Source organism: Cydia pomonella, chromosome 27, assembly GCF_033807575.1.
Source record: "Cydia pomonella isolate Wapato2018A chromosome 27, ilCydPomo1, whole genome shotgun sequence".
NCBI lineage: Eukaryota > Metazoa > Arthropoda > Insecta > Lepidoptera > Tortricidae > Cydia > Cydia pomonella.
In genome coordinates, this window is record NC_084729.1 from 7,427,447 (window position 1) to 7,455,121 (window position 27,675).

Genomic DNA, 27,675 nt, shown 5'->3' on the forward strand with positions numbered 1-27,675 from the left:
AAGGCACAGTAAATAAAGAAAGAAAGAACACTAAATTTAGAAGAGAAACAATTAACACTAAATAGGAAATAAGGAAATAACTAAACACAACAAAGTAGAACACAAAGCGAAAAAGCAAAGTGAATTGCAAAGAGAATTGCAAAGGGTGATTCGATACAAAGCAAGCGCGCGTGTGTGTTTGGCAAAGGCTAGGATCGCATTGAACGGCGATCGACTGAGCGGCGTTAGGCATAGCGGGGCGAGGGCGCGCGGGTGCGCGTGCGCAGACCGGCCGCTCGGACAATAGGTGACGTACGGAGGTGGCGTGATCTGCGGTTGCCCAAGCTCATGAGCGGTAGCGATTTTGCTCGCGTGTCAGTCCGCTACAGTAGCTAACGATATAAACGTTAAAATTGTATTTTATCCTAATCAGTCTAAATAACACTTAAAACTATATTATTTTAATCGTAATTATAGATCAATGCAGTGATTAAATCATTTACCACAATAATTTAATTAAAGAAATATAAGTAAGTACCTACTATAAGTATCTACTTGATTTTTTACTGCAATGAATAATTTTAAATTTTAGTAATACATTATCATTTAATTATATTTAATTTATAACTCATTTACCTCTGAAGTGTATTAGATTAATACATAAATAATTATGTAAAATAAATTATTTTTATTGTGAATCCTGTTTTATTTGTATATATTACGCAAAATTCTGCGTAGGGGTCGCCTCTAGCACATACTGAAACCTACCGCGAAACACGAAAATCGGGAGGCCTACCGCGAAACACCAAAATCGGGAGTTTCATTATCTGCCTGTTGCTGGTGGCTTCCAGCGATGATCTTTGGATGAGACCATCAAGTGAGAAAAATCACGAAAGGTAACAGACAAGAAGAAATATATAAAATAATATAGAGTGAACAAATTGAAATTAAGTAATAGTACATTACTATAGAGGCCGGGAAACGTAGGGTTGCAGGCCAAGTAGATGAGATAGAGATACGCGGCCGGCAACCCCGTTTCTCGCCGAGATATGTATAGTGCTTTTCTCAAACTTACAATTAAAACAAAAAATTGTAGTCAATTTGTTTTGTGGCGACCTACTCGGCTCCCCACTCTACCAGCGGTGTACAACCTTACGCGCGTAAGTCCGCGCGCCTGCGCGATGCGCCGTCGCCGTTGCTTAGCAACGAATATGCACAACAAATCACCGTACCAAGCTAACTGAAGCTAATTGATGGTTGGATATCAAAACGTTGTGTCACAATTTGACGTTAAAAAACAAAAGAAGGTTGCTTTACAGTCCTAGGTGTGTAAGGCAGTATGAAATTCCTTTACATATCATCTTCACTCATGCCACCTGATATGTAGTATTTCCGGACCTAATTTGACGTAAGTCATGTCATCATTTAACACTAGACGTAAGATAAGTAGGTACTAACATGGTTATTTAATTTTATACTATACTATATTACATAACACAGACAAGAGGTCAAAAAGAAAACTGAAGTAAGGCTCAATTGGGACCACAGATAGTATACCATGTTTTAAAGGATCAGCGTAACAAGTAGGTTCATATTATTGTGAGTGCTAAGTGCATATTAGAACTTGATTAGGCAAATATTGATTTTAAGCAAATAGTTAAATGAATAAATATAAATATATAATTCAGGTCTAACTTTTATATTCGCGTTACAAACTTTCTTACTCTTAGATGTGAATCTGCTGGCCTAGCGGTAAGAGCGTGCGACTTGCAATGCGGAGGTCGCGGGTTCAAACCCCGGCTCGTACCAATGAGTTTTTCGGAACTTATGTACGAAATGTTTTTTGATATTTACCAGTCGCTTTTCGGTGAAGGAAAACATCGTGAGGAAACCGGACTAATCCCAACAAGGCCTAGTAGCCTCTGGGTTGGAAGGTCAGATGGCAGTCGCTTTCGTAAAAACTAGTGCCTACGCCAAATCTTGGGATTAGTTGTCAAAGTGGACCCCAGGCTCCCTTGAGCCGTGGCAATATGTCGGGACAACGCTAGGAAGAAAGAAAGATGTGAATCTGCTACAATAGAGAGAATTAGCTTCTGCCCGTGACTTGCATAAAAAAAGGTGTATAAAACAAAACAAAGCGCGTTTACAAAATAATTTTAATGATATTTTTATATGAAATTACACCAAACAAAGCGAGCATCACCGAGCAAAGCGAGGAGCGGTGTAACCGTGACAAAGATGGCGGAGCTTTTCATTGTCGCGCAATCCTTCTCCATTCATGCGTAGTTTTACACTACTCTAGTGCATAAAAATGTCTTAAAACAATGAAACAAAGCACATTTACAAAATAACTTTATTTATAGGGAGCGTGCGTGAACTGTAGGAGGCAGCAAAGGAGCCGTCAGATTTTTGGCGCGAGGCGTAAATGTGATGTTTATTGTTCCGATGTAGCCCACAAGATGGCAGAACCTACTATGTACAAGAAAACACGTGACGTGTAAATGTACATGTTTATGGTTCCGATCCAGGCCACAAGATGGCAGACCCTCCAACGCGCACGGTCCCTATACTTATATCTGAATTACTTATAAGTTTACACGAAAACCCTAGAGACACCGAGCAAAGCTAGAAGCAGCGCTCCGTATCGACGCGTTTTGCTGCCGCACTTTTTAATTACCTAAATTGGTTTACCAGATTAAGAGTAAAATATAGTTTTCAAGTTTTTTTTCTAATCGTCGTACTATTGTAACCTTCTTATTTTAAGAGATCCAACCTAATTTACAATACAAATGAACCCAAAAATAAGTTTTTGGCAAAAAATTCATTTTTGGTACAAGCTTTTATCGCTGACTGTACTTTTCTTTCCACAAGTTACTAATACTCATCGAGACAATTCTAAAAACCCCAAACACAATTAGGTTACGTTGTTTTATCACAGAGTTCCCTATGGCCACCTCCTGTCTCCATCATCAGATCATCTCGATGGTACCATAATATTGTATTGTTACCCGACTATATACCATACATATGTATGTATGCAAATTTTCAGCTTCATCGGAAACCGGGAAGTGGGTCAAATTTAATTTGCAAGATTTGATTACAAACAGACAACGGTCAGGAGAAAGTAAATAAAAGCTTGTAACATAAAACAAATTGCGTTTAAAAAATTACTATATTTATATGATATTTGAAATTATATGAAAATCCTAGCGACACCGAGCAAAGCGAGGAGCGGTGTGGCAGTAATTAAGATAGCGGCGCTCCGTATCGGTGCACATTCTGTCTCCAGCCAGGCGTAGTCTTCGTTCAGCCCGCGTTCGAGGAGCTCTGGGCCTAAGGTAGCCAGCACACGGGCGTGGTAGTCGTTTATGTATTTAATCTAAAAAAAAACATGTTGTGTACAATGCTTTTTCTACGAGCCATCTAAAATAATACTTTATGTACTATAAAACCTAAATAATCAATAAAAAGACATAAGCGTGCGACTATTGTCGCCCGTTTATGTCTGAAGTATTTCCCCCTACTTCACTCCCAGCCAGAGCCACGTTAAGTCCCATAAATCCTTACCCCAAAGCCCCGCAGAATGCTGACATCGAGACAGGAGGTTTGGTTCCCCGCTAGAGATCATGTAGAAGCCGAGACACTACTTTCGAAGTTATTTCACTCCCAGCCACTTTAAGTCCCATACATCCTTACCTCAAAGTCCTGCAGTATGCTGACATCCAGAGAGGAGGTCTGATGCAGCGCTAGAGGTTATGTAGAATCCGAGATGCGACCTTCGAAGTTACTTACCTTCCTGTCACGTTATGTCCTATTCGTCTTTACCTCAAAGTCCTGAAGTATGCTGACATCCAGACAGGAGGTCTGATGCAGCGCTAGAGGTCATGTAGAATCCGAGATGCGACCTTCGAAGTTACTTTACTTCCTGCCACGTTATGTCCTATTCGTCTTTACCTCAAAGTCCTGAAGTATACTGACATCTAGACAGGAGGTCTGATTCATCGCTAGAGATCGTGTAGAAGCCGAGACGCAGCCTTCGAAGGTACTTCACTTCCTGCCACGTTATGTCCCATACGTCTTTACTTCATAGTCCTGCAGAGTGCTGACATCAAGACAAGAGGTCTGGTGCGGCGCTAGAGAGACTCGCGACCTTTGAAGTTATTTCATTCCTCCGCGCGACGTTATGTGAGTTGTATATACGTCTTAACTTCAAAGTCCTCCAGAATACTGGGAAGTCTGGTGGTTCTTACCTCAAAGTCCTGCAGAATGCTGACATCCAGACAGGAGGTCTGGTGCGGCGCTAATGAGATCGTATAGAAGCCAAGAGCGCCACGACCTTCGAAGTCGCCTACCAAGCCTTCCGCCTGAAAAAAAATTAAGACCGTACTAGACCGTAGTAGACTTTCTAGAGCCCTGATTTTCGTATATCCTGCCTCTCCCTCGCCAACTTAGATTTTTTTTATACCACCACGGTGGCAAACAAGCATACGGCCCGCCTGATGGTAAGCAGTCACCGCAGCCTGTGGACGCCTGCAACTCCAGCGGTGTTACATGCGCGTTGCCGACCCTAACAGACTTAGATACAGAGTATTTGCCATTTACACGCCTCTATCCTGGAAATAGAGCCCCAAGAAATAGGGAAGTCTAAAACAGGTTTTAGCCAATGTTTCTTCAGGACAACAGGCGTAATATCGCCAAATGCTAAAAAGTAAAAACTCAACGAGGGGGGTTAGGGTCGGCAACGCGCATGTAACTCCTCTGGAGTTGCAGGCGTACATAGGCTACGGAGACTGCTTACCATCAGGCGGACCGTATGCTTGTTTGCCACCGACGTAGTATTAAAAAAAAAAAGTAGAATTACTTATCTCGAAAGAGTGGATCGATTATAATTATAACTGACCTCAACTCAACTCAATTCCATTAAAAACGAAACAGTAGCGTTAACAGTACATAAAACAAAGCTCTTAAATTAAATATTAAGAAACATAATTGCCGCCTTGTAACCTTTGTGAACTCGGTGTACTCACTTTGTCAGCGAGTAGTTAAATACATTTATTTTGGTGGACCTTTCATTTAATATTAACACTGCCCTGACTACTAGCGCCATCTACTGCATGACGTTGGCAACTATTAGCCGTTTTGCGATTATTGCGAGAACAGAGGGCCTACCGCGAAAATCGAAATCCGCAAATTGCGGGCATTTTTCTATGTCACTCTAATTACGTCTTAGTGAGAGTAAAAGAGAAAGATCCTCGCAATTTGCGAATTTCGGTTTTCGCGGTAGGCCTCCAGAAGGCCTACAACGTCGTCGACGTCGACGTGTTGCCTCCCTGTCGCACTTGTTAATTCGTGTGTGACAGGGAGGCAACACGTCGAACGTGGTTCGCGGTAGGCCCTCTGGCATTAGGTGCATTGGTAAGTAAATTGGTGCGCGCGGTATTGGCGCGCGAAGTTACGCTAAGTAGGTACAGTCAGCATCAAAAGTAGCGGATCAAACAAGGTTTCAAAAGTATCTACCATTCTGTAACAGCTTAACAAAAGTTGATGGTGCTATATGTAGACCAATTTAGACTGTAAAAGATATAGTTTTGAAAGTGATTTTTAGAGAATTATCTATATTTGTAAAAGTTATCCGGAATATCAGATACTTTTGGCGCGTTGTTTCATCCGCTACTTTTGATGCTGACTGTACTACTTGATAAAATGCTGGAAAAACATATGGATAGTAACTTAGTGTGAATTCTGGTACAATGATTGTATTATATAAGAATAAATAAATAAATGAAAAATATACGCTTGAAGAAACTTACAAAAATGTGGTCGGAGTCTTTCGTCATCTCGATGACCTCCACCAAGTCCTCGTGACGGATGCCGTATTCATCTACCTCGTAGTAGCCGGGCTCTGAGGACATTTGGGATTCTTTTTATATTATGTTCGACTACTCTAAATGACTACCTATAGGTATACGACCTGTCTGGCCTAGTGTCTATAGTCTGTATCTTTAGGTATTTAAAAAAAGGTTAACAAAATCTACCCTCAAATGGCTCCTTAAGGCAGCTAGATGAAAACATTACATGATCAAATAATGTAGGTTTAAAGTCAGATCGTTCAGTGACAGATCCAGGTGGTTTTGTATTTGGTTGGTTAACCAATAAATATTAAAACTACCCGAAAATGTACAAATTGTTTGTTTACCTTTTTTTAAATACCTAAAGATACAGGCTGGTAGTGCCCCTGCCTATGAAGCTGATGGTCCCGGTTTCGAGTAGATATTTTGTTCCTGAGTCATGGGTGTTTTCTATGTATATAAGTATGCAGTTATTTATCTATTTAATTAAGTATATTGTCGCCTAGTACCCATAGGACAAGCTTTGCTTATTTTGGAACTAGGTCGATCTGCGTAAGATTGTCCCCAAATATGTTATTATTTATTTATTTATATGATCATTTTAACTCCCGACGCAGTAAAAGGGGTGTTAGGTATAAGCTTGACCGCTATCTATGTGTGTGTCTGTCTGGCACCGTACAAAAAAACTTAAAGCCTTAAACTTAAAGCATTCACTTTTAGGGCTCTTTTAAACGGCGCGCGAACTGCATGCGATTGCGATTACATTGCGGATTATTGAGAGGTTACATCTAATTCAGCCGACATACTGCAACGTAATGAAACTCGCATGCGATAGATGGCGGTAGTAAGTAGTCTTACTACTTACAGTACTTACCGTCACCACCAGTTTATAGGCCACATCACTGAAATACGTTCAAGACGTGCGTGCAAAGATACATATAACTCTGTATAAGAAATAAAGTCTAAGAAAAAATGCCTCGAAAAATCAATAAAAAACATGCTCGAATAGATGGCGATATACGTTTGGCCTATACTCGAGTAGATGGCGATAGCGTCTGATACACATATCAGTGAAAGAACATAGGTCAAAAGCCATATATCATTCTAAGAGTTTTGGTGCTGTGTCGAAAGATGGCCGTAAATTTAGTAGACTACAAAATTTATTATGACAATACGCCTCTATACTCAATTCTCTTTACTCGTAGTTAGTGCGACCATCGCCGAAGATCAGGCCCGGGACTATTTCCGTGAGCCTCTAGTGCACTAGTGCAGTGCCGCTCGTGTCCCCTTGGTGTCTTACCATCGCTGTAAGATCATGCCCGGATAGATACCCAAAAGCTACTAGGGCCCGTTCAGGAAGTGCCCCTGGTATGCCCCGCGGTGTCTTACCATTGCTGAAGATCATGCCCTGATAGATGCCCATAGGCTACTAGGGCCCGTTCAGGAAGTGCCCTATGCCCCATGGTGTCTTACCATCACTGAAAATCATGCCCGGGAAGATGCCCGGATCCGTGGCAATGAGGGCAGAGCCAATGCCCCCGGGGCCCTCGTGTACGTTCAAGAAGTGCCCCACACCGTGCCCCGTGCCGTGGTTGTAGTTCAGACCCACGTCCCATAACGCCTTGCGAGCGAGGGTTTCTAGGACGTTGCCCTGGCAAAAATAATACATTTACTGTAAGTACAACCAATAGCTACACTCTTCTTCTTCGTGGTCTCTCACTCTTGTTGAGCCTAAGCGTGAGCGATATGAATAGAATAGAATAGAATATAATTTGTTTTATTCATAAACACACAAACAGTAATAGACAGACATAAAAGAGAACATAGTGAGAGTAAAGTGTCACGAAATGGCCTCATCTCAGCATGTTGCTGGCGACTTCCAGCGCTGATCTTCCGATGAGACCATCGAGTGCGAAATAATAATATGGATGTCCGTGCTCGGGACCGCGGATATCATGTTTTTGAATTTTAGTAGTTATGTAGTTATGATATGTGTATAGCAGTTATGTATTCTGTAGAACTAGTTTTAAGATTGTTAGCTTAAATTAACAGTCTCCTGACGTGAAACATGTATTTCATACACTTTTTTATTTTTTATTCTTTGACACTTGGAGAACCTTTACACCTCCAAATCTTATTAATGTAATTATTATTGTGTATTTGTTTGTGAGCATTAGTTTATGAGACTGCTAGCTTAACAGTCCAGACGCGATTTATTTATTTATTTAGTATTAATTTTATTTTGACTCTTGGAGAGACTTTACACCTCCAAATCTTATTAGTATTAGTACTCTGACATTGGGGACCTTTTACATCTCTAGATTTAATGTATTTTTAACCATAGAGACTATACATCTCTTTTGTATTGTAGTAATTATTTATTTTAAGATTATTATAATGTAATGTTTATCCAGGTATTGGCTGTTGTATTTATAAATGTTGTTATGTATTTTTCATGTCACTATATGCTATTACTATAAATGTTGTATTGACTTGTAAAAGAGCCCTTGAGGCCTACTTGCAGAATAAATTTTTGAATTTTGAATTTTAATCAGTTGTAAGTTTTAACAAAAACTGAGTATTCCGAAAAAACTTTCAATTATCTCATCTAACAATAAACATGAAAGGTTTTTGAGTATACTAGGTATGTATATATTTATCATATGGTATCTACGGCACTTTAGTACACAAGGGACAAAAGGTACCGATAATAAGACTCACAGTGATGCCCCTAGGGAACACGGCGGTGCCCAACAGGATCTGTCCCTTCAGCACGCGTGTGAATGTGAGCTTCTGTATGTCGGTGGGTGTGCCCATGTGTCGAGTGCGGGTGATGTCTGTTGTTCCGTCTCTGTGAACATTAACCTTTAAGACGTTTATGAATAAGGATAAACGTTTACTAAAGTTACGATGCCGCTAATAATTGTTTGTCCCTTTCCGAAGTATTGGTATGATAGAAAGGGACAAACGATTATTAGCGGCATCGTAACTTTAGTAGACGTTTATGAATAAGGGGTTAAGTAGGTATCCGCATATAATGACATTGAAGGGAAGTGACCAACACCTCACACTAAACGAATGTCATTTAAAACAACATTAATAATGACTTGTTTTTGTTAAGTTTTCCAAATTAAACATAATCATAATTAATTTTAAAAAATGCGTGAGAATCCAAGTCAATATCCACCAACCTCATATCTGTAGACCTTACTTTAAAAATCGGAAACTCTTAAAATTAAATTAAATTATATTAAATAATCATTTAATTCAGGCATAGCCCATATAAGTGTTAGTAACAACAATAATGTTAAACTATGACTATGTCTATTACAATTTCCTATAATCTACCATGCAACACGTATACTTAGGGCTAGGACTATACAATACCGGGTGAACCCTCGGGTCTTAACCCTCCCATCTCTCTACATTCTAGAAGTAGCCATATTTGTCCACAAAAACATACACCCGTTTAAATTTTGCCAAAACGCCAGTCGCCAACAGTATTTAGAACTCCCAGAACCAAAACTGGCCAATCACAAAAACGGTCCCTATTACCGAGCTATTAAGATTTATAATAAAATTCCTGGTTATTTAAAACAATCAAACAGTTTTACGACAAATCTAAAAAGTAAGCTGGTTGAGAAATGCTACTACAGTATATCGGAATTCATGGAGGATACCTTCTACTTAGTTTGTTTAATTGTTAAGTATTAAATTGTTCCAAAAATTGTTACCTACGAATACATAGTAAGCGGTTGGTCAATATAAGAAGAGTCATAATAAACGGAACGGATTCCACTGTATATGCGTCGCTTTCTAAATTCCCATTATTTTGCAGGCGAGCTGAAAATCCGGTTCTGCCATACTTGTATTGTGCCCTCACTTGTATTGTGCCCTCACTTGTAGTGTGCCCTCACTTGTATTGTGCCCTTACTTGTATTGTGCCCTTACTTGTATTGTCCCCCAGAATCAACCAGCAACATGTCGTCTTTAGTGATGACCCTCTGCGGTCCGTCCGGGTCCGCCTTATAATGTATGATGGCTCCGTTTTCGCCCGCGCCAGCGATTGTAGCAAACGAGGCTCCCATGAAGTCTTGCTCTTCGCTAGACGAAGTAAAAGAAAAGAACTTTATAACTCTTATAGTAAAACTAGAGGGTAACGAAAAAAGCAATTTTTTTGGTAAATTAATCGCTGACTGTATTTTCCTTACCACATGCCATGCAATTAATACTCATCGAAACATTTCTAAAAACCCCAAACACAATTAGGTTGCGTTGTTTCATCACAGAGTTCCTATGGCCATCTCGTGTCTCCATCATCAGATCAGCTCGATGGTAGCATAATATTGCATTGTCACCCGACTTACATATGTATGACAATTTTCAGCTAAATTGGAATTCGGGAAGTGGATCAAATTCAACTTCCAAGATTTGACCCACATTAACACCTACCTACCTACTATAACAGGGCAAGTTAAATAAAAGCTTGTAAAAAACGGATCGACTGACTTAATACAAAAATAAAAGGACTTAATACCATGGGGCATTTTCCAGAAGCTGTTTTTTTCCAAACTAACATCGGATCTGACAATGTGAAAAACGCTGTGACGTGACGCTGACAAAGACTATTCTTTTTCAGGAAATTTTCTGCTCGGAAGGAAAGAGTAGGGTATAGGTATGTTGTGTCCCAGTCCCTCTTAGCAGCATGATAACAAAATAAACTTACCCTCGCAGCTCTAACAACTTGTTCCCCACGTCGACCTCGTCAACTTGTTCGTGTATCCAGCGCAGGAAGCGAACCACCGCTATACCGTCGACGTGCGACAGAGACAGAGACTCACCCTCGCAGCTCTAACAGCTTGTTCCCCACGTCGACCTCGGTGACGTTGACGCCCGCGTCAACCTGCTCGTGTATCCAGCGGAGGAAGCGCACCACCGCTATACCGTCTTTGACGTGGGCTGAACGGAAACCCTGCAATATACAGAACCATGTTTTTTTTGTCAAAAAGATATTTTTTGACATAAGCGTTTTGTTTGCTGTTGTTGTTTGTTGTTTGCTGACTGTACTTTTATTTCAACGGGCAATTCTTCTTCTTCTCGTGTCGATGGTTTCGGACTTTCAAACTGCGGGACCAAAAGGTAGCGACATTTATCGCTCTGTCCGTCGCATGACGGAGGTCCTGCTCAGAGCAGGCATGCGGGCACGCCGGGCAGGACAGCATGTGTTTCATTGTTTGGGGAGTCGTCCCACATGGGCATTGGGTGTCTGAGCCGCCTAGGGCGCCCCATTTCAGCATGTTCTCCTTGCTGCGACCGACCTGGGAACGCAATCTGTTTAAGGCTTTCCAGGTCGGCCACGGCTGCAATTAAGACTCATCGAGACATTTCAATCAAAAATTAGTAAATATAAATTTTATCATCACAGTGTTCCTACGGCCACCTCCTCGATTATCAAATAAGCTCGATGCCCTTGATGGTGTATGATACCATTTATGTGAAGTTTCAGCTCAATCAAATAATATGACCCGAACATACATAAGTACATACGAACATTTCAAGTTAAATAGAAGCTTGTAAAATCAAAGTAATGTACAGAGGGCCGCCGAAATATTGGATATCGCAGTTTCTTCATCTTCCTCTCAGATCAGATCAAATGTTTGCGGTCGGTCCTCTGAAGTAGTATGGACTTCAAAATTACCTACACTCGCTTTTATTTTCTTAACCGACTGACCACTAAATAATTAGTATACAGTATAAACGGCTATACTCGTAGTTCTATTCTAATCTATTCCCAGTCCACTATAATTTGGATCTTTTGAAATTGAGAGTGAATAGACATCTTTTAGGTAAGCATGTTTCATCCTAGACTGCATCGGCACTTACCATCAGGTGAGATTGTGGTCAAATGCTTACCTTTTCTTAATAAATAAAAAAAATCGGTCAAGAGCATATCGGGCCATGCTCAGAGTAGGATTCCGTAGTTACTCTTCCGTCACAATAAGCTAAACTGGAGCTTAAAGTATAGTAGATTATTAACCGGTATATTATTAACGCATAGACAGGAAGTTATTAAAAAACATCTTGCTCTATCGGGAAGTATCAAAAAGGCGTATAAAGAACTGACAACGCACAAAAACTGGATCGAAGGAGTTAAGTCCTCGGGAAAAACAACTCAAAACAGAAGCGATATCTTAATGGTAGCAAGCAATTTTTATAGAGCTCTTTACAAAGAAAAAAATGCCCCAAAATGACTGTCAATCTGAACAAGACTTAAACTACAATGCGGACGAAATAGAACAAATCACCGAAATAGAAGTGATCCAACAAATTAAAAAACTAAAATTAGAAAAGAGTCCTGGACCCGACAGAATTACCAACGAGGCAATCAAGCATGCCGCAACAGCTCTGGCTCACCCGCTTGCACATCTATTTAACATGGTAATAAAAACCGCTCAAACACCTAAACAGTGGTCAGAGTCGAATATTATTCTATTATACAAAAAGGGCGATCCTGAAGACATTGGAAACTATCGACCCATAAGTTTACTTCCGAGTCTATACAAACTTTTCTCTTCAATTATTGATAAAAGAATCAGCAAAACCATAGAAAATAACCAACCAATAGAACAGGCAGGTTTTAGAAGCGGGTTCTCTACTATGGACCATGTTCATACTGTAGAGCTCCTGATAGAAAAATATCAAGAGTTCAGAAGGCCATTGTATGTCGCATTTATAGACTACAAAAAAGCTTTCGATACGCTATCCCACTCGTCTATATGGGAATCACTGAAAGCTCAACATGTAGAGACTCCATATATTAATGTGCTAAAACAGCTGTACAAAAATAGTATAAGCAGAGTGCACCTAGAGAAGATCGGCCCGCCCATACAAATTGAAAGAGGCGTACGACAGGGCGATCCTATATCGCCAAAGCTATTTATTGCAGTGCTGGAATCAATTATGAGAAAATTAAACTGGAGACACATGGGAATACGAATAAATGGCAAGTACCTTCACCACCTCAGATTTGCTGATGACATCCTGCTCGTTTCCGAACGTTTTTCCGAAATAGAATACATGTTACGTACTTTACAGAGAGCTAGTAGAGACGCAGGACTTGAAATAAATTTTAATAAGACAAAAGTCATGACAAACAGCAGTAAAATTCCACTTATTATCGAAGGTATCGAAATAGAATACGTTAATGAATTCATATACCTAGGCAAACAAATCTCTTTCGACAGAAGCAACAATGAGCTTGAAGTAGAGAGAAGGATAAAGATTGCCTGGAACAAATTTTGGAGTCATAAAGAAGTACTCAAGAGCAAAAATCTACCGATTCATTTTAAAAGGAAGATTATGGACTCATGTCTGCTTCCATCACTCACATATGGCGCACAAACTTGGAAATTCTCGAATAATGTAAAGAACAAAATAAAAACGTGTCAGAGAAGCATGGAACGCAGTGTTACAAATATAAAGAAGATACAAAAAATTAGACATACACTTATTAGGAAAAAAACAAATGTGATAGATGCACTAGATTATGCAAAAAAGTTAAAATGGAAGTGGGCAGGCCACGTCGCAAGAATGGCAGACAAAAGATGGACTAACCAGATAACTACGTGGCCCGGACCAAGAGGCAAACGCAAAGATGGAAGACCGTACATGCGATGGTCCGATGACATTGCAAAAATTGCTGGCCCAAAGTGGACTCTAACAGCACAAGACCGATCAAACTGGCTCTCTCTGGAGGAGGCCTTTACCCGAGAAGGGGTTCTTGCTTCATAGCGTAGGAATATTCTTAGAGTTATTTAAAAAAAAAATCAATTTAATTTTTTTGTAAATATAAGGAAATTGTTGACTACTTATCATAATTACGAGATATTCCTTCCAATTTTTTCGAATCATGTTGACACTGTAACTAGCTAACTACTTGCAAGAAATAAAAGGCTTTTTTATTTTATTTTATTTTATTTTATATTATTATGACGACCGGTCTGGCCTAGTGGGTAGTGACCCTGCCTATGAAGCCGATGGTCCTGGGTTCAAATCCTGGTAAGGGCATTTATCCGTGTGATGAGCATGGATATTTGTTCCTGAGTCATGGGTGTTTTCTATGTATTTAAGTATTTATAAATATTTATATAGAATAGAATAGAATAGAAGAAATTTATTCAGAAAACGCTTAAGTTTAAGTAAAGTAGTAGGTAGTGTATATATTATATATATCGTTGTCTAAGTACCCTCAACACAAGCCTTATTGAGCTTACTGTGGGACTTAGTCAATTTGTGTAATAATGTCCTATAATATTTATTTATTTAACCAAAGGATGAACTGTGGATAGTACGTCTTTTTGCGATATACTAGATACGGATTTTTTTTGCGATAACTCAAAAACAGCTAAACTGATCATGTCCGGTATAGTTTTCATTTAATGTCTTTCTTAAGCTCTACTTCCACGATTTTTTTCATATTTTTTTGACCGAAGGTTCAAAAGTTAAAGGGGGGGGGGGGGGGGACACATTTTTTTTCTTTCGGAGCGATTATCTCCGAATATATTAACTTTATCAAAAAAAATTTGTAGAAGACCCCTATTAGCTTTGAAAGACCTTTCAAACGGTATCCCACACTGTAGGGTTGAAGCAAAAAAAAAAATCACCCCCACTTTACGTGTAGGGGAGGTACCCTAAAAAAAAAATTTAGATTTTATTCTACGACTTTTTCGGCTTTATTGATTTATATATCCATGCCAAATTTCAGCTTTCTAGCACTAACGACCACGGAGCAAAGCCTCGGACAGACAGACAGACGGACGTGGCGAAACTATAAGGGTACCTATAAGGGAAACTATAAGGGTATTCGGACCCGGGTATGTCCTTAAACTACGTCCACAAGAGAGGTATGGGCATTATGAATGTCATCTTGCTTTGTGTGGTAGGGCACAGCACAGCGGATGTCATTCCAGATCTAGAGCAGAGCCCAACTGGGGAAGTACCTCCACCTTACAGAAAACTGCAGCCAAATAATACTAGACCCTACTCATAGTGTTGTGTTCCTGCCGGTGAGTAAGGTTGCCAGAGCTCAACGAGAGGGGGGAGGGGTGTTAGGGTCGGCAACGCGCATGTAATTTCTATGGAGTTGCAGGCGTACATAGGCTACGGAGACTGCTTACCATCAGGCGGGCCGTATGCTTGTTTGCCACCGACGTAGTATAAAAAAAAGGTACCTAGTTGACTGCGGAACCCTAAAAAGGTCCCTATTAAACCTTTTATACCTTTTATACATATTTTTACTCCGTCCCCTTTGCTTCTACGATTAAAAAACATTTAACCGTCTCTAGAAATTTCGATAGCGCGATGATAAAAACGAGGCTCAAAATTCATAAGACCAACGAACTAGAAGTCCCGGCCATATGAGACCGAAGTCTGCAGCGCCATCTGTTGTTTGCATCACGGCTCTTGTTTTTATATCTTTAACAGAGATGTCGCTACGTGTTTGTCATCTGAATGTTTAGTCATACCAAGATAAGTTGGTAGCGATGTCGACACACTCAACAGTGCAAGTGTTATTTTAAACGTCAGACTTCTATGAAATTATGATGATAACACTTGCACTGTCGGATCTGTCAAAATCGCTGTCAAGTTAAAGCCTGACCAGTATTATATGATCACGCGCCATATTGCGGAATTTCATTGGAACTTGACGACCGGTTTGGCCTAGTGGGTAGTGACCCTGCCTACGAAGCTGATGGTCCCGGGTTCAAATCCTGGTAAGGGCATTTATTCGTGTGGTGAGCATGGATATTTGTTCCAAAGTCATGGGTGTTTTCTATGTATTTAAGTATTTATTTATTTAATCTTTATTGCACAAAAGAAAACCTTATATTACAAAAGGCGGACTTAATGCCATGAGGCATTCTCTACCAGTCAACAGTCAAATTTATAAATATCTATATATTATATATATCGTTGTCTAAGTACCCTCAACACAAGCCTTATTGAGCTTACTGTGGGACTTAGTCAATTTGTGTAATAATGTCCTATAATATTTATTTATTTATAAATAATTTTTTCATACTAAACTGAAGTGTCACCCTATACATGAGTAATACAGCGCCCTTATGGCAATGATCATATATTTCTGGTCGGGCTTTATCTTGGTATGACTATATTGTAATGCCTAGTTCACTATTACCTCTCGCGTCGAATGACGGCCTCTGACGACAGTTCATTTTTTATACGACTGCCCAAAAAAAATACATAGTCCGCCATATTGTTTTAATTATGACGTTACATAGCCTATATTACTCGGGATGACATACGGATTCCAACGATACCTCTAACATCTAAATCGGTTCAGGAATATAGCTGCTAGGGTGGAACAAAGAAACTTACATACCCACAAACATGAAAGCTATATGGAGTAGTTGTCACGTAAAATGTTTGGAATAATTATTCAGAGATTTTGCATATTAATTTATTTATAAATGTAACATTTGAATAGTGAAGAACCGGTTCAAAAATATTTTATGGATTATTTTTCGAATTATGCTGAACCAAAAAACACTTGAAGGAACATGATTCATAGATTTTGACGACCGGTCTGGCCTAGTAGGTAGTGACCTTGCCTATGAAGCCGATGGTCCTGAGTTCGAATACCGGTAAGCGCATTTATTTGTGTGATGAGTACAGCTCCCTAGGGAGTTATAGCTTTTCTTTTTTAAATATGTTAATTATTCATACAAACCAAGCAGCATAATAGAGTTTTACTTTTAAAATAATGACGTTTATAATTTAATATTTTTGATTATGTTTAAAATTATTTAATTTGTTTAATTTAACAGCCGTTTCAAATATTTTTACATAATTTTCAATCGTGGCTGAATGCCGAATAGGTCTGTGCCTTCGATGTCTAACCTGTCAAAATTACAAAATGGCGGACGAATGTTTGATATGTCACCGTATTTAAGAATTATTTCGTTAAAAATTTAGTTTTTTCTTCACAAGTGTGATGAAAAACATTGTGTGTAACTCCGGGGGTAAGAATATTGCAAACTCGGGTCTTTAATTCCTTATTACCACCCTCGTATCCAAAATTTCACTTACCACCCCTCGTTGCACAATGTGCTATTATTTATTTATTTATAGGTCATAGGGGCTATCATTCGACGCGAGAGGCAGAGGCATAGTACGCATTATGGGCCATCCTTAGAGCCTACCCTAGCCCAATATGGCTGCCTACCAAATATAAAATGTTACCTTAAGTTCCACTTCGTTCTTGACCGTCTTCATCAGAGCCACAGGGGAGACCGTTGATATTGTCGAAACACTGCCTTCCTAATGAATAATAAAATAAGACAATTGTTAATTGTAAAGAAAAAAACATTTTCATCACACTTTCTCTCAACACACAACACGAAGAAACACGTAGGCGATATGGCGTTAAATCCTTAATTACGAGTTAGGGCTGTAAAGTATTTTTTCATCACACTTGCTAGTTGGTGCCGTCCTTAAGTTCTAAATTTCGATCTAGGCCTGTAATGTACAGTCAGCACCAAAAGTAGCGGATCAAACAAGGTGTCAAAAGTATCTACCATTCTGTAACAGCTTAACAACATTTGATGGTTCGGTTCTATATGTAGAATAATTAAGACTGTAAAATATATACTTTTGAACGTGAATTTTAGAGATTTATCTATATTTGGAAAAGTTATACAGAATATCAGATACTTTTGGCACGTTGTTTCATCCGCTACTATTGATGCTGACTGTACGTACGAAATTTTATTTCATTCCTTATAAGTTTGATGAAAAACATTACGAACTCGTGTTAATTAAGCCCTCGCCTTCGGCTTGGAGCTTCAATTCACACTCGTTCGTAAAGTCATGTTTACCGCCCTTAATATACAATGTACTATTTAATTTCTCCTGCTCTGAAAGTGACTCATGATTTATCTATGAACAGGGCATTTTACTTTCTATTACATTTTTTTTACGATAAGCAATGAAAACTCGGTTCTAAATTTAAAAGGATTTGTTGTATAATTAATTCCCATATAAACTCCCGATTCCATAAATAACTAGTTTACATTCCCTTATATCATACGGTATTTCATTATACAATTTGGGGACCAGATACTTTCTACTTCTTTTTCCATAATAATTATTACGGCACGACGGAACCTCTAACATTTTTTTACTTATTGTTCTTGTTAATCTAGGGCGATTAATATAGTTTTTAAATTCATCTTTATTGAACTGCTCTAATGCCAGCAACATCCCTACTTCCTCATGCACCGGCAACATACGGCATTCCACAAATAATTCCTCATAGTCACTTTTTTTACAGCGAGTTTTAGTTTTTTTGTCTACTAATAGTTTCATAAAGCGTATCTGTAATGATTTAATCCTGTCTAAATAAGTTTTAAATGTCCTACCATAGCATGTCAGACCATAAGAAAGCAGAGAGTTTGCCAGCGCATAGTATAAAGTAAACATCGTGGCCCTATCCAATACATATTTTAACTGATGTAGTTTTACTAGTACAATTCTTAATTTTTCACATAACTTGTTGACATGACTTTTCCAAGAAAAATTGTAATCTATTAATAAGCCCAGATACCTGTATTCTGACACTACCATTATGTTTTGTATTTAGTAATGTGTATTCACACATGTATTTTACTTCAAAAATGGTTATCTTTCATCCCTTGGTAGACCATCTACTATAGGTATACATGCAGTACGTCCTGGACCATGTCTCGGAAACCGGTTAAATTTCCAAACCGTTATCATGTACTTGGCGCAAAACTTTTTAATTTCGGTTTCGCTCGAAAAACCGTTATTTTTAAACCGGTTTTATGAGAACAGTTCTTGCCAAATTAAACGGTTTAGAACAATAAAACCGATTTCTTCCTATGTCGGTATCTATGTTTACGTGGCACACCACCAGGCCGACCGGTCGTAGCGTCGCTCGGCGAATAAACCGGTTTTTTTACCGGTTTATTTGACTATATCAACCTTCTTGCATTCCGATAAGGTGCACGAAGATGCCCCGCACACTCAAGGCTTGGCGTTCAAAGGATTATAAATATAAATTTTAGACAAATAATGTACTTACAGCTTCAGCCGCTAAATGTATGGCGTGGCTTCCATCTTGTGACAGCCAAACAGTGATAGTGCTGCCCTCTGGTAGAGTGCTCTAAAAATAAAAACATAAATTTCACTTTTTACTTAACAGATGGCGCCAGCATTTCCTTGTCAATCCCAAGAATTATGTCTATTTTATTTTATGCCGGACTTTAAGCCAATTCTCATACTAATAACAAAACTAGAGACAGGGGAAACCTAGGATGTGTAACGCATTCAAGGTCAATATTTCTCGCCTCAGTTTGAAACCAGGGAAGAAATCCATTAGATTTAATTTACTTAGGTACATACCGGCAATTCCCTCAGAAAGCTGAAAATCTCGCTGTACGGACGTGCCGTCACGGTGGTGCCCTCTGCCGCCAGGAACGATGACACGTTGGCGGGCAGCTCGCCGTTGCCCCAGAACAGGATTATGTTGTCTGTGGTCTGGAAACATTTGGACAAGGTTTAAATAGAAAAAAAAAACGATTTCACAATAAAATAAAAACAACATATTTTTACCAGAAAAGGACAAAAACTCATAGTCAGACCAAGATAAGTTGGTAGCGATTTTAACAGCCCAGACTGTGCAAGTGTTATTTTAAACGTCAAACTTCTATGAAATTATGACGTTTACTTAACACTTGCACAGGATGAGCTATCAAAATCGCTGCCAACTTAGTTTGGTCTGACTCTAGATACCTAAAGCGTTAAAAATGACAAAATACTTTGAAAAAAATTTTTTTTTTTATCATAGTAATTTTTGAATTTAGCCATAATTCTATTTGTACCTTAACGGTAATTCTGACGCTAAAATATCTACGTTTTGTTTTCATAGGAAACCGACGTATACACGGTGTAACATGAGGAAACCGAAAGATTTTAACAGTGTATTCCAGGCCGTGTAGCCAACGTTACAATGGTTAACGCTCCGTAGCGTAGCGTAGTCATCTCTCTCTATCACTCTTCCATATTAGTGCGACTGTGACAGTTGCGTTTCGTTCGCTACGGAGCGTGAACGATATGCACGTTGGCTACGCGGGCTGATCACATTTAGAGACTAAAATGTTACATAAACTTTTCTGGATTTCGCCTAGTTGCAGAGTTAATACCAATAAAAAAAACATCTTATTGTAAATAAATACAAAACGATTTTTAAATGGCGATGATGCCATTATAGGGCGTAGTCGAAATAATATATCCGTATTGATATATGTCAAAAAGTTACAAGTAACTTTTGCAAAAACTAGGTTTTACAAAAAAAAAAAAACTGAAAAATTATTTTCAGTGCCAGTTTTACCATAAAATTAACTTTTTATGTTACATTCAAAAATTAAAAAAAAAAAAAAAAACAAAAAAAAATATGGCGAAATTAACTTAAACTCATATAACATTTTTTCCTTCTTTTGGGCTCAGAAGTGTTTGGTTAAAATCTTTCGGGTTCTTCGTGTTACATCGTGTATATCGTATTGTGGCGCTCCACACTTTGTTGCTTGCCAAGGTATTTGCCTAGGTATGTGCGTAACTGACCATAAATGAAATAAACTCACTACGTCTGCTCTCAGCACGAGATAAGCGAAGAACACCGGGTTGTGGATGATATCCGAGCCGCGGAGGTTCAGCGTGTCTACAAGAAACGAACACTTTTTTGTAAAAAAATACTTTTTTATTATTTATTTATTCATTTAAACTATATTGTACGATATAAAATTGTACAAATGCCTTAAGGCATTCTCTACCAGTCAACCATTGGGTCAAACAGAAACTTGTAGTTAGTGCAGGATTGTACACAATGAGAGGGAATATGAAACACAAATCAAGTTATTCAAAACAATATAACAACAATAATAATATTTTTTTTTTCTACTCGACGACTGTAATGCTTGAATTAAGATTTCGTATAGACCACTATAATTTCGTACTTTTCATGTATGGGCTCCTAACCCAACAATAAGATTCTTTTCGACACGCAATAGTCGATTATAAAAAAAATGACCAATCACATGCCGCGTTCCCATAGAAAAGATTAAATGGGCGCGGGGCCGCGGGGATTCGCGGAGTTTATGTCTTTTGTACTACATTTTTGTCTACTGAGATATTCATTATTTATTTAGGTTTATAGTATAAAAGTATTATTTTAGATGACTCGTAGAAAAATAATTGTATACAATAGTGATATAAAGAAGGTTTTCAATCTCATACCTTACTTAAGCAGCTCAGCAAGCTTCATTGCCTAAACACGGTACTCGACTGAAATCTACACCACCATTTAAAAAAAAAGTATTTTTTTTTGAACTCACAAGCTATGTCATCTAAAGCGGTGAGAACGAGCGCCGTCGCGCCTCGCGCTGAGATCTGTGCCAGCAGTTCAGCGATCTTCTCGTTCGATGGCTTTCCTGCAAAGGAAATAGACATTAAGCACAAACTGTTGCGTGTAACTGTTTACGTTTGGATGTTTGTATTAAATCACGCAATTATGACGAATATTTATAGTTCCATTCGTATATACGAATATTCGCATCGACATTCGCATTCACATCAAATGTTTTGCAAATATGAATGTGCGCAGGTCGTGTCCTGTCTCGTCGACTCGCGTATGGGCAGTGCACGCAAACTGTAGTTAGGTAATATGTAACTACTGGGAAACAAAATTACACCTTTTACCAGTGGTTACCAAATCCCACTGGTTACCACCAAACCAAGTTTGTGGTAACTAGTGGGATTTTTTTTCAGTAGTTACCAGAGGTAAAAGGTGGGAAAAAAATTACCAGTAGTTACCACTGGTAATAACTTGGTGGTAACTAGTGGGAATAACCCGAATTTTCAACCGTGACTGAATGCCGGATAGGTCTGTGTCTTCGATGCCTAATCTGTCAAAGAATGACAATATGGCGGACGAATGTTTGAAATGTCACCGTATTCAAGAATTATTCCGCTTAAAATTAAGTTTTTTTGTGTCATCGCAAGTGTGATGAAAAATATTGTGTGTAACTCCGGGGGTCGTGAATGCTCTCCAGCCTGCGGCTGTCGTACATCTAAAGACCAAGATTGCGAATTTTTACTTACCCCCCTCGTTGCACAATGTACTATTAACGGTTTTTTACAAAAAAAGGGCATATAAAATTATTTATTTTGGAAGTCGCGGACAGGAGGAAAATGATATTTTAGGTACCAGTAAACTCGACCGGCAGACCAAACACTGGATTATTAGGGCGCGCGGGGGCCGGCTCGCCGACGTTCTCTCGCGCCTTGTCCACCAGGTTGTCTTCTGTTGCTTGTAGCACGATGCCAGATGGGGTTAAGGCGTTCTGAATACAAATGAAAAACATTAAGACGACGCCGTTGACATACATCTAAGGACGAGCCTGATGGGCACTAAGAATGGCGCTAGTACAGCGGTGTCACGCACACGAATTCGAGCCAATCGTGCAGTCTAACGCAACTAGTTGCGACCAATCGCCCGCGCGCCAATCGCGTTGTGGCGTTAGCGCTGTACTGGCCCCATTCTTATTGTCCGTAAGGCCTGTTCTTAGATATATGGCAATGGACGACGCATTGTGGATTTTGGGCTCAGGCATCTAAGGTATCTTGATTTATCTCAGCAATTACAAAACTCGTGAAGGCATTGTTTCGTGAACTGGTTATTCATGGCATCGACTACCGACGATCGATTTGACGACCGGTTTGGCCTAGTGGGTAGTGACCCCGCCTACGAAGCCGATGGTCCCGGGTTCAAATCCTAGTAAGGGCATTTATTCGTGTGATGAGCATGGATATTTGTTCCTGAGTCATGGGTGTTTTCTATGTATTTAAGTATTTATAAATATTTATATATTATATATATCGTTGTCTAAGTACCCTCAACACAAGCCTTATTGAGCTTACTGTGGGACTTAGTCAATTTGTGTACTAGTGTCCTATAATATTTATTTATTTATTTATTATTTATTTATTTATCGACTTCATTTCTGTAGTTGCCGTTGGTTAACTTTTACAGCAAAGAAAATTGTCTGTAGTTGTGATTTTACCGTTTAAAGTTGTGACTTTGGACGCCTGCAACTCCAGAGGTGTTACATGCGCGTTGCCGACACTTTAAAAACCTGTACACTCCTTTTTTAAAGAACCCCATACTGTAGACCCTCGGGAAAACCTGGGAAGGGAGCTCATTGCGCAGCCGGAGCGTCCGTGGGAGGAAATTCCTCTTGAACCGCACAGTACGCGAGCATTTAGGTTCTAAGTTATGAGGATGAACACCCTGCCGACGGCGAGCGGGGCGGTGATAGAAAGTAGCCGTGGGCATCATGTCAAACAATTCTTCAGAGCACAGCCCATTGTACAAGCGGTAGAACACACACAAGGAAGCAAAGTCTCTCAAAGTCAAGGAGGAAAAAACTACTACATTCACTAAATTATTAAAAATATTTCTAATAAATAAATGCTATTATTCCCAAAGTGAATACTTTGAAGAGGATACTAATGATTGATGGTAATACTAATGGTTTATGCTAAAACTCATGTATTTAATTGCAATGTTTAGATTATTGGTTTCTCATTGTTTAAAGTAGATTTAGTCCTCTTAAATTGCTGTGCCCTTGCAGGGCGTCACATGTACTTCCACACTTTCTGTTCCATCTTATGTGATTTGTGATATGCAATAAAGATTTGACTTTGACTTTGACTCTCCTTAGACTTAAAGATTCAATACCGCTTGTGAGTTTGGGATCATCAACGATTCGCACAGCGCGCCTAGAAAAAAGGAAAAGTAATTTGTACCTGTAACGCCACCCACGCCGTCCTAGTGTAAGTGGTGGGGTCCACCCCCACCACATCTCCGGAGGTCAGATTGCTTGCCAACCACGCTTGGATCGTCAGGTCCTGGCCTGCAAGAATCCAGAATGTTATATATTCCACCATTATTATTCGTTTTGCGGAAAATCACATTTTTTGTCACGGTCCTTGACATAAATGAGTTTAGTCGCTGGAGTGACTACACTTTCTAGTTAAGTAGAATCCTAAGCATAGCGAGGGTTTCAAAGGCACAAAATGCAGCTCTAACTGTGTGAAATATCGCCCGTCACACACCAGGGCGTGGTCGGTCACTACCGCGGACTGTCATCTCTCTGTCTAACGTCACCTTGCCGCATGAGCGTCCACTGTGTAGTGTCCGCTTGTAGCTCGAACTGTGTAAAGTAGCGCCCGTTACACACTAGGGCCACTACCGCGGCCAGCCATCACTCATCTGTCCGTCTAACATCACCTTGCCGCATGAGCGTCCACTGTGCAGTGTCCACTTGTAGCTCGAACTGCGTGAAGTAACGCCTGTCACACAATAGGGCGTCGTCGGTCACTACCGCGGACTGATCTCTCATCTCTCTGTCTAACGTTACCTTGCCGCATGACCGTCCACTGTGTAGTGTCCACTTGTAGCTCGAACTGCGTGAAGTAACGCCTGTCACACAATAGGGCGTCGTCGGTCACTACCGCGGACTGATCTCTCATCTCTCAGTCTAACGTTACCTTGCCGCATAAGCGTCCACTGTGTAGTGTCCACTTGTAGCTCGAACTGTGTGAAGTAGCGCCCATCGGTCCACACCAAGGCGTGGTCATTCGTCACTACCGCGGTGCCGGAGGAACCGGTAAGGCCTGATAACCATTCGCGGCGAGCATCTGATGCCGCTATGTACTGGGACTGAAAACAAAATCTCAACTCAACTCAAGAAAGTTATATGACCTGGCCGTTTTTGTTTTGTTATATGCCTGATGGCCTTGCCTAAATCGATACCTACATAATAAAGTCATATATCCGAATAAAAGTATAATCTGCACTGATAGAATTGTCGCGCATTTATCGCTATGGCAGTCATGTGTTACTTGCAATTACATACTTGTTAGAGCCGTGACTGCCATGGCGACAGACAATAAAATGGCGGCCATTTTAGCGCCCCCTTTAGTCACGGAAAAAAGGATAAATAGCGTTCTTATGGCGTACTTAAGCTCTGGTTTCCTTGGATAGCGCTACCGTCATATAGGGACCGCGCGCGTTGGAGGGTCTGCCATCTTGTGACCTGAATCGAAACCATAAACATGTACATTTACACGTCACGTGTTTTCTTGTGCATAGTAGGTTCTGCCATCTTGTGGGCGACATCGGAACAATAACCATCACATTTAGGCCTCGCGCCAAAAATCTGACGGCTCCTGTGCTGCCTCCTATAGTTCATGCACGCTCCCTATAGGCACCGTAATATTACGGACGCAGAAATAATATTTCAACAATCACCGCCCTATAGGAAACCGCGCCATTTTGTTTACATAGACAACGTTCTAGTGACGTCATTCGACCGGTGTATTACGGCCGCTATATGACGGAACCAATTTCCTAGGAGACCAGGGGGCCTACCATGAAAACCGAAATTCGCAAATTGCGGGGATTTTTCTCTTTTACTCTCACTAAGACGTAATTAGAGTGACAGAGAAAATGCCCGCAAATGACGAACTTCGATTTTTGCGGTTATAGCCCAGAGCTTTACATTGTGTGCGTCAGCCGTAGGTACGATGTATGCGTCGACGTTTTGTTCCTTCATAACGGCCCGCAGCGCTGCGATACGCTCGGCAGCGGTTAGGGCGCTCAAAGCACGCCCGGTGCCATCTTCAACTGAAATAAGTATAACAAACATGGTTAAATTATTGGTTGGTATACGTTCTATATTAACTAAAAGTTGCCCTAAAATTCAACTTTTGTAGGTTACAAAAAACGGCTTTAAATATGTTAATTAAACAAAATATATTTTGACAGATGTTTTCGCGCCCAAAACGCTCTTTGAAAATTGTGTGACGTCACAGTTTACGGTTTGACACATAACTACATACACACGCAGAAGATACGAACTGTCAACTGACATTTGTCATTTGTTGTTTATCACCTAACTGTCAACAGTGTCAATCCGAGAGTTGTGACGTCATCAGAATCTTCAATGACGTTTCGAGTTTGGTCACGTGACGTGTGCCAAAAGATATTTTAAATTTAATATTTACAAAAATATGGTCATTACAGGTCCCCTAAAAGTAGTTTAACATGTTCTTATAATTCAAAAGAATTTAGGTATTGGGATACAATTCTGCCCTGAGATTTGTAGATGGAAACAACCCTATTACTGCGTACAACGTCAAGCGATGCCAAGCCCATTTGCATTGGTGTAATAAACATGGTCGCTGCACCGGATGCTTCGCTAATTGCCTCCGCTCGAGCGTCCTCTCAGTTTACCCATATATAGACGTAAAAAAAACATTAATAAGACATACTGTAGACTGCTTCATCAGGTTCCGCCCACTCGAAGTTGGACATGGTGCGGCCTGGCCGTAGGATGTGGCCCCATACCGCTTCCGCAGTTATGCTGAAAAGACAGGTTGTCACCACACACCACAAAACCACCCAACTATTGTTCCAATACTAACTTAACTTCTTCGTTCAGATGTTCACTATTATTTGAATGTCGCGTAATAGAAAACTTAGACTTTATGAAAAAGAAGACTGGTATTGATACTTAATTGTGCTTGTGTCTATCTTTTTTTGTTGTGCCTATTTATTTATTTTTTGCGACAATAAATGACTTTTTATTTATTTATTATATTTAATTAATTCCGTAGGCCCGACGTGAGCTTGTCAAGTCGCTTTTACCTACTCATTCAAGTTGGGTGAATTTACGGTATATATTTTTAATTAGTAAATTCGCACCGACTTTTCGGCGACGATATGTTCATAATATATTGACATTTATGATGGCACTATTACACGCTGGCACGCGCCAAGTCACTGCAGAGTTGGCTTGGTCCGACTTTAAAATCATAGTACTTTCATAGATAAGTAAGGTACCAGCCCGCATAGCCAACGTGCATATCGTTCACGCTCCGTGGCGAACGAAATGCAACTGTCACAGTCGCACTAATATGGAAGAGTGATAGAGAGAGTAGATGACTACGCTACGCTACGGAGCGTTAACGATTGTAACGTTGGCTACGCGGCCCGGTGCATTTGCAATGACAAAGTGTGGAAAATATCTATGAAAATATGACATATAGGTATTATGACATGACCTGACCTAACATGACTTTGTTCTGTTCTAATCGGCGCAAAGATAGCTTAGACGGTCTCTAACTAAAGCCTGTTTTTATATCCTAGACCCAGTTTGATTGGTCAATTTTATTTAATGTAACCGCCATTTTAGAACAAAACTATAATATAAGGGTATTGGGTATTTCGGTTACTTATAACTTAGTAAATTAAAAGTCCGAAGGCTACCTTCAATCTTAAAGCAATATCTTCAAGAAAAAAAACGATAAATGGAATATGAAAAAAGAGGAATAAATACTTACCAGAGCGCCAAAAGCACTACCCACTGCGCCATCGCACTAAATACTGTATCAATTAGCCATATCAGAGCTCCAATATTGCAGATACTGTCGGATTTAGATAACAGATTAAACTTATTGATTTATATACTAGTTACGGACGACGTAGTTACTTATAAATTAATTGAGATGATAATAAAATTGGAAAAAAAAACGTAAATAATCGCCTCGTATAGGCCCTGGACAGAGCACCACATGAAGAGAATTGAAAACAGCTGATATTCTTGGATCGAATTTTATCAAAAATAGTTAAGAATCGCCGCAAGGAAACTCGCATTCACGTTAAAAAAACAGCATCGAAATCGGT

The 27,675-nt window shown here is 39.7% G+C and overlaps 1 protein-coding gene and 1 long non-coding RNA gene across 2 annotated transcripts in view; both read right to left on the reverse strand.

Annotated features, from left to right (window-relative positions):
* Nucleotides 1-2,121: 2,121 nt before the first annotated feature.
* Nucleotides 2,122-27,675, reverse strand: part of LOC133532372 (uncharacterized) — a 136,150-nt gene continuing 110,596 nt past the window's right edge. Inside the window, exon 2 of the long non-coding RNA XR_009801686.1 lies at nucleotides 2,122-2,543. This is a non-coding gene — a long non-coding RNA (uncharacterized LOC133532372). The remainder of the gene's footprint in view (nucleotides 2,544-27,675) is intronic.
* On the reverse strand, nucleotides 3,133-27,572 carry LOC133532367 (xaa-Pro aminopeptidase ApepP-like). Its single transcript, XM_061870980.1, has 18 exons — nucleotides 27,333-27,572; nucleotides 26,262-26,353; nucleotides 25,490-25,614; nucleotides 24,477-24,648; nucleotides 23,733-23,839; nucleotides 22,132-22,267; nucleotides 21,260-21,355; nucleotides 20,510-20,586; nucleotides 19,272-19,406; nucleotides 18,952-19,032; nucleotides 17,091-17,168; nucleotides 10,670-10,800; nucleotides 9,780-9,932; nucleotides 8,550-8,679; nucleotides 7,302-7,479; nucleotides 5,790-5,881; nucleotides 4,230-4,343; nucleotides 3,133-3,358 (listed from the first exon to the last, which is right to left on the reverse strand). Exons 1-18 carry the CDS (start codon nucleotides 27,362-27,364, stop codon nucleotides 3,173-3,175), a joined length of 2,115 nt encoding a protein of 704 aa, XP_061726964.1. The 5' UTR covers nucleotides 27,365-27,572; the 3' UTR covers nucleotides 3,133-3,172.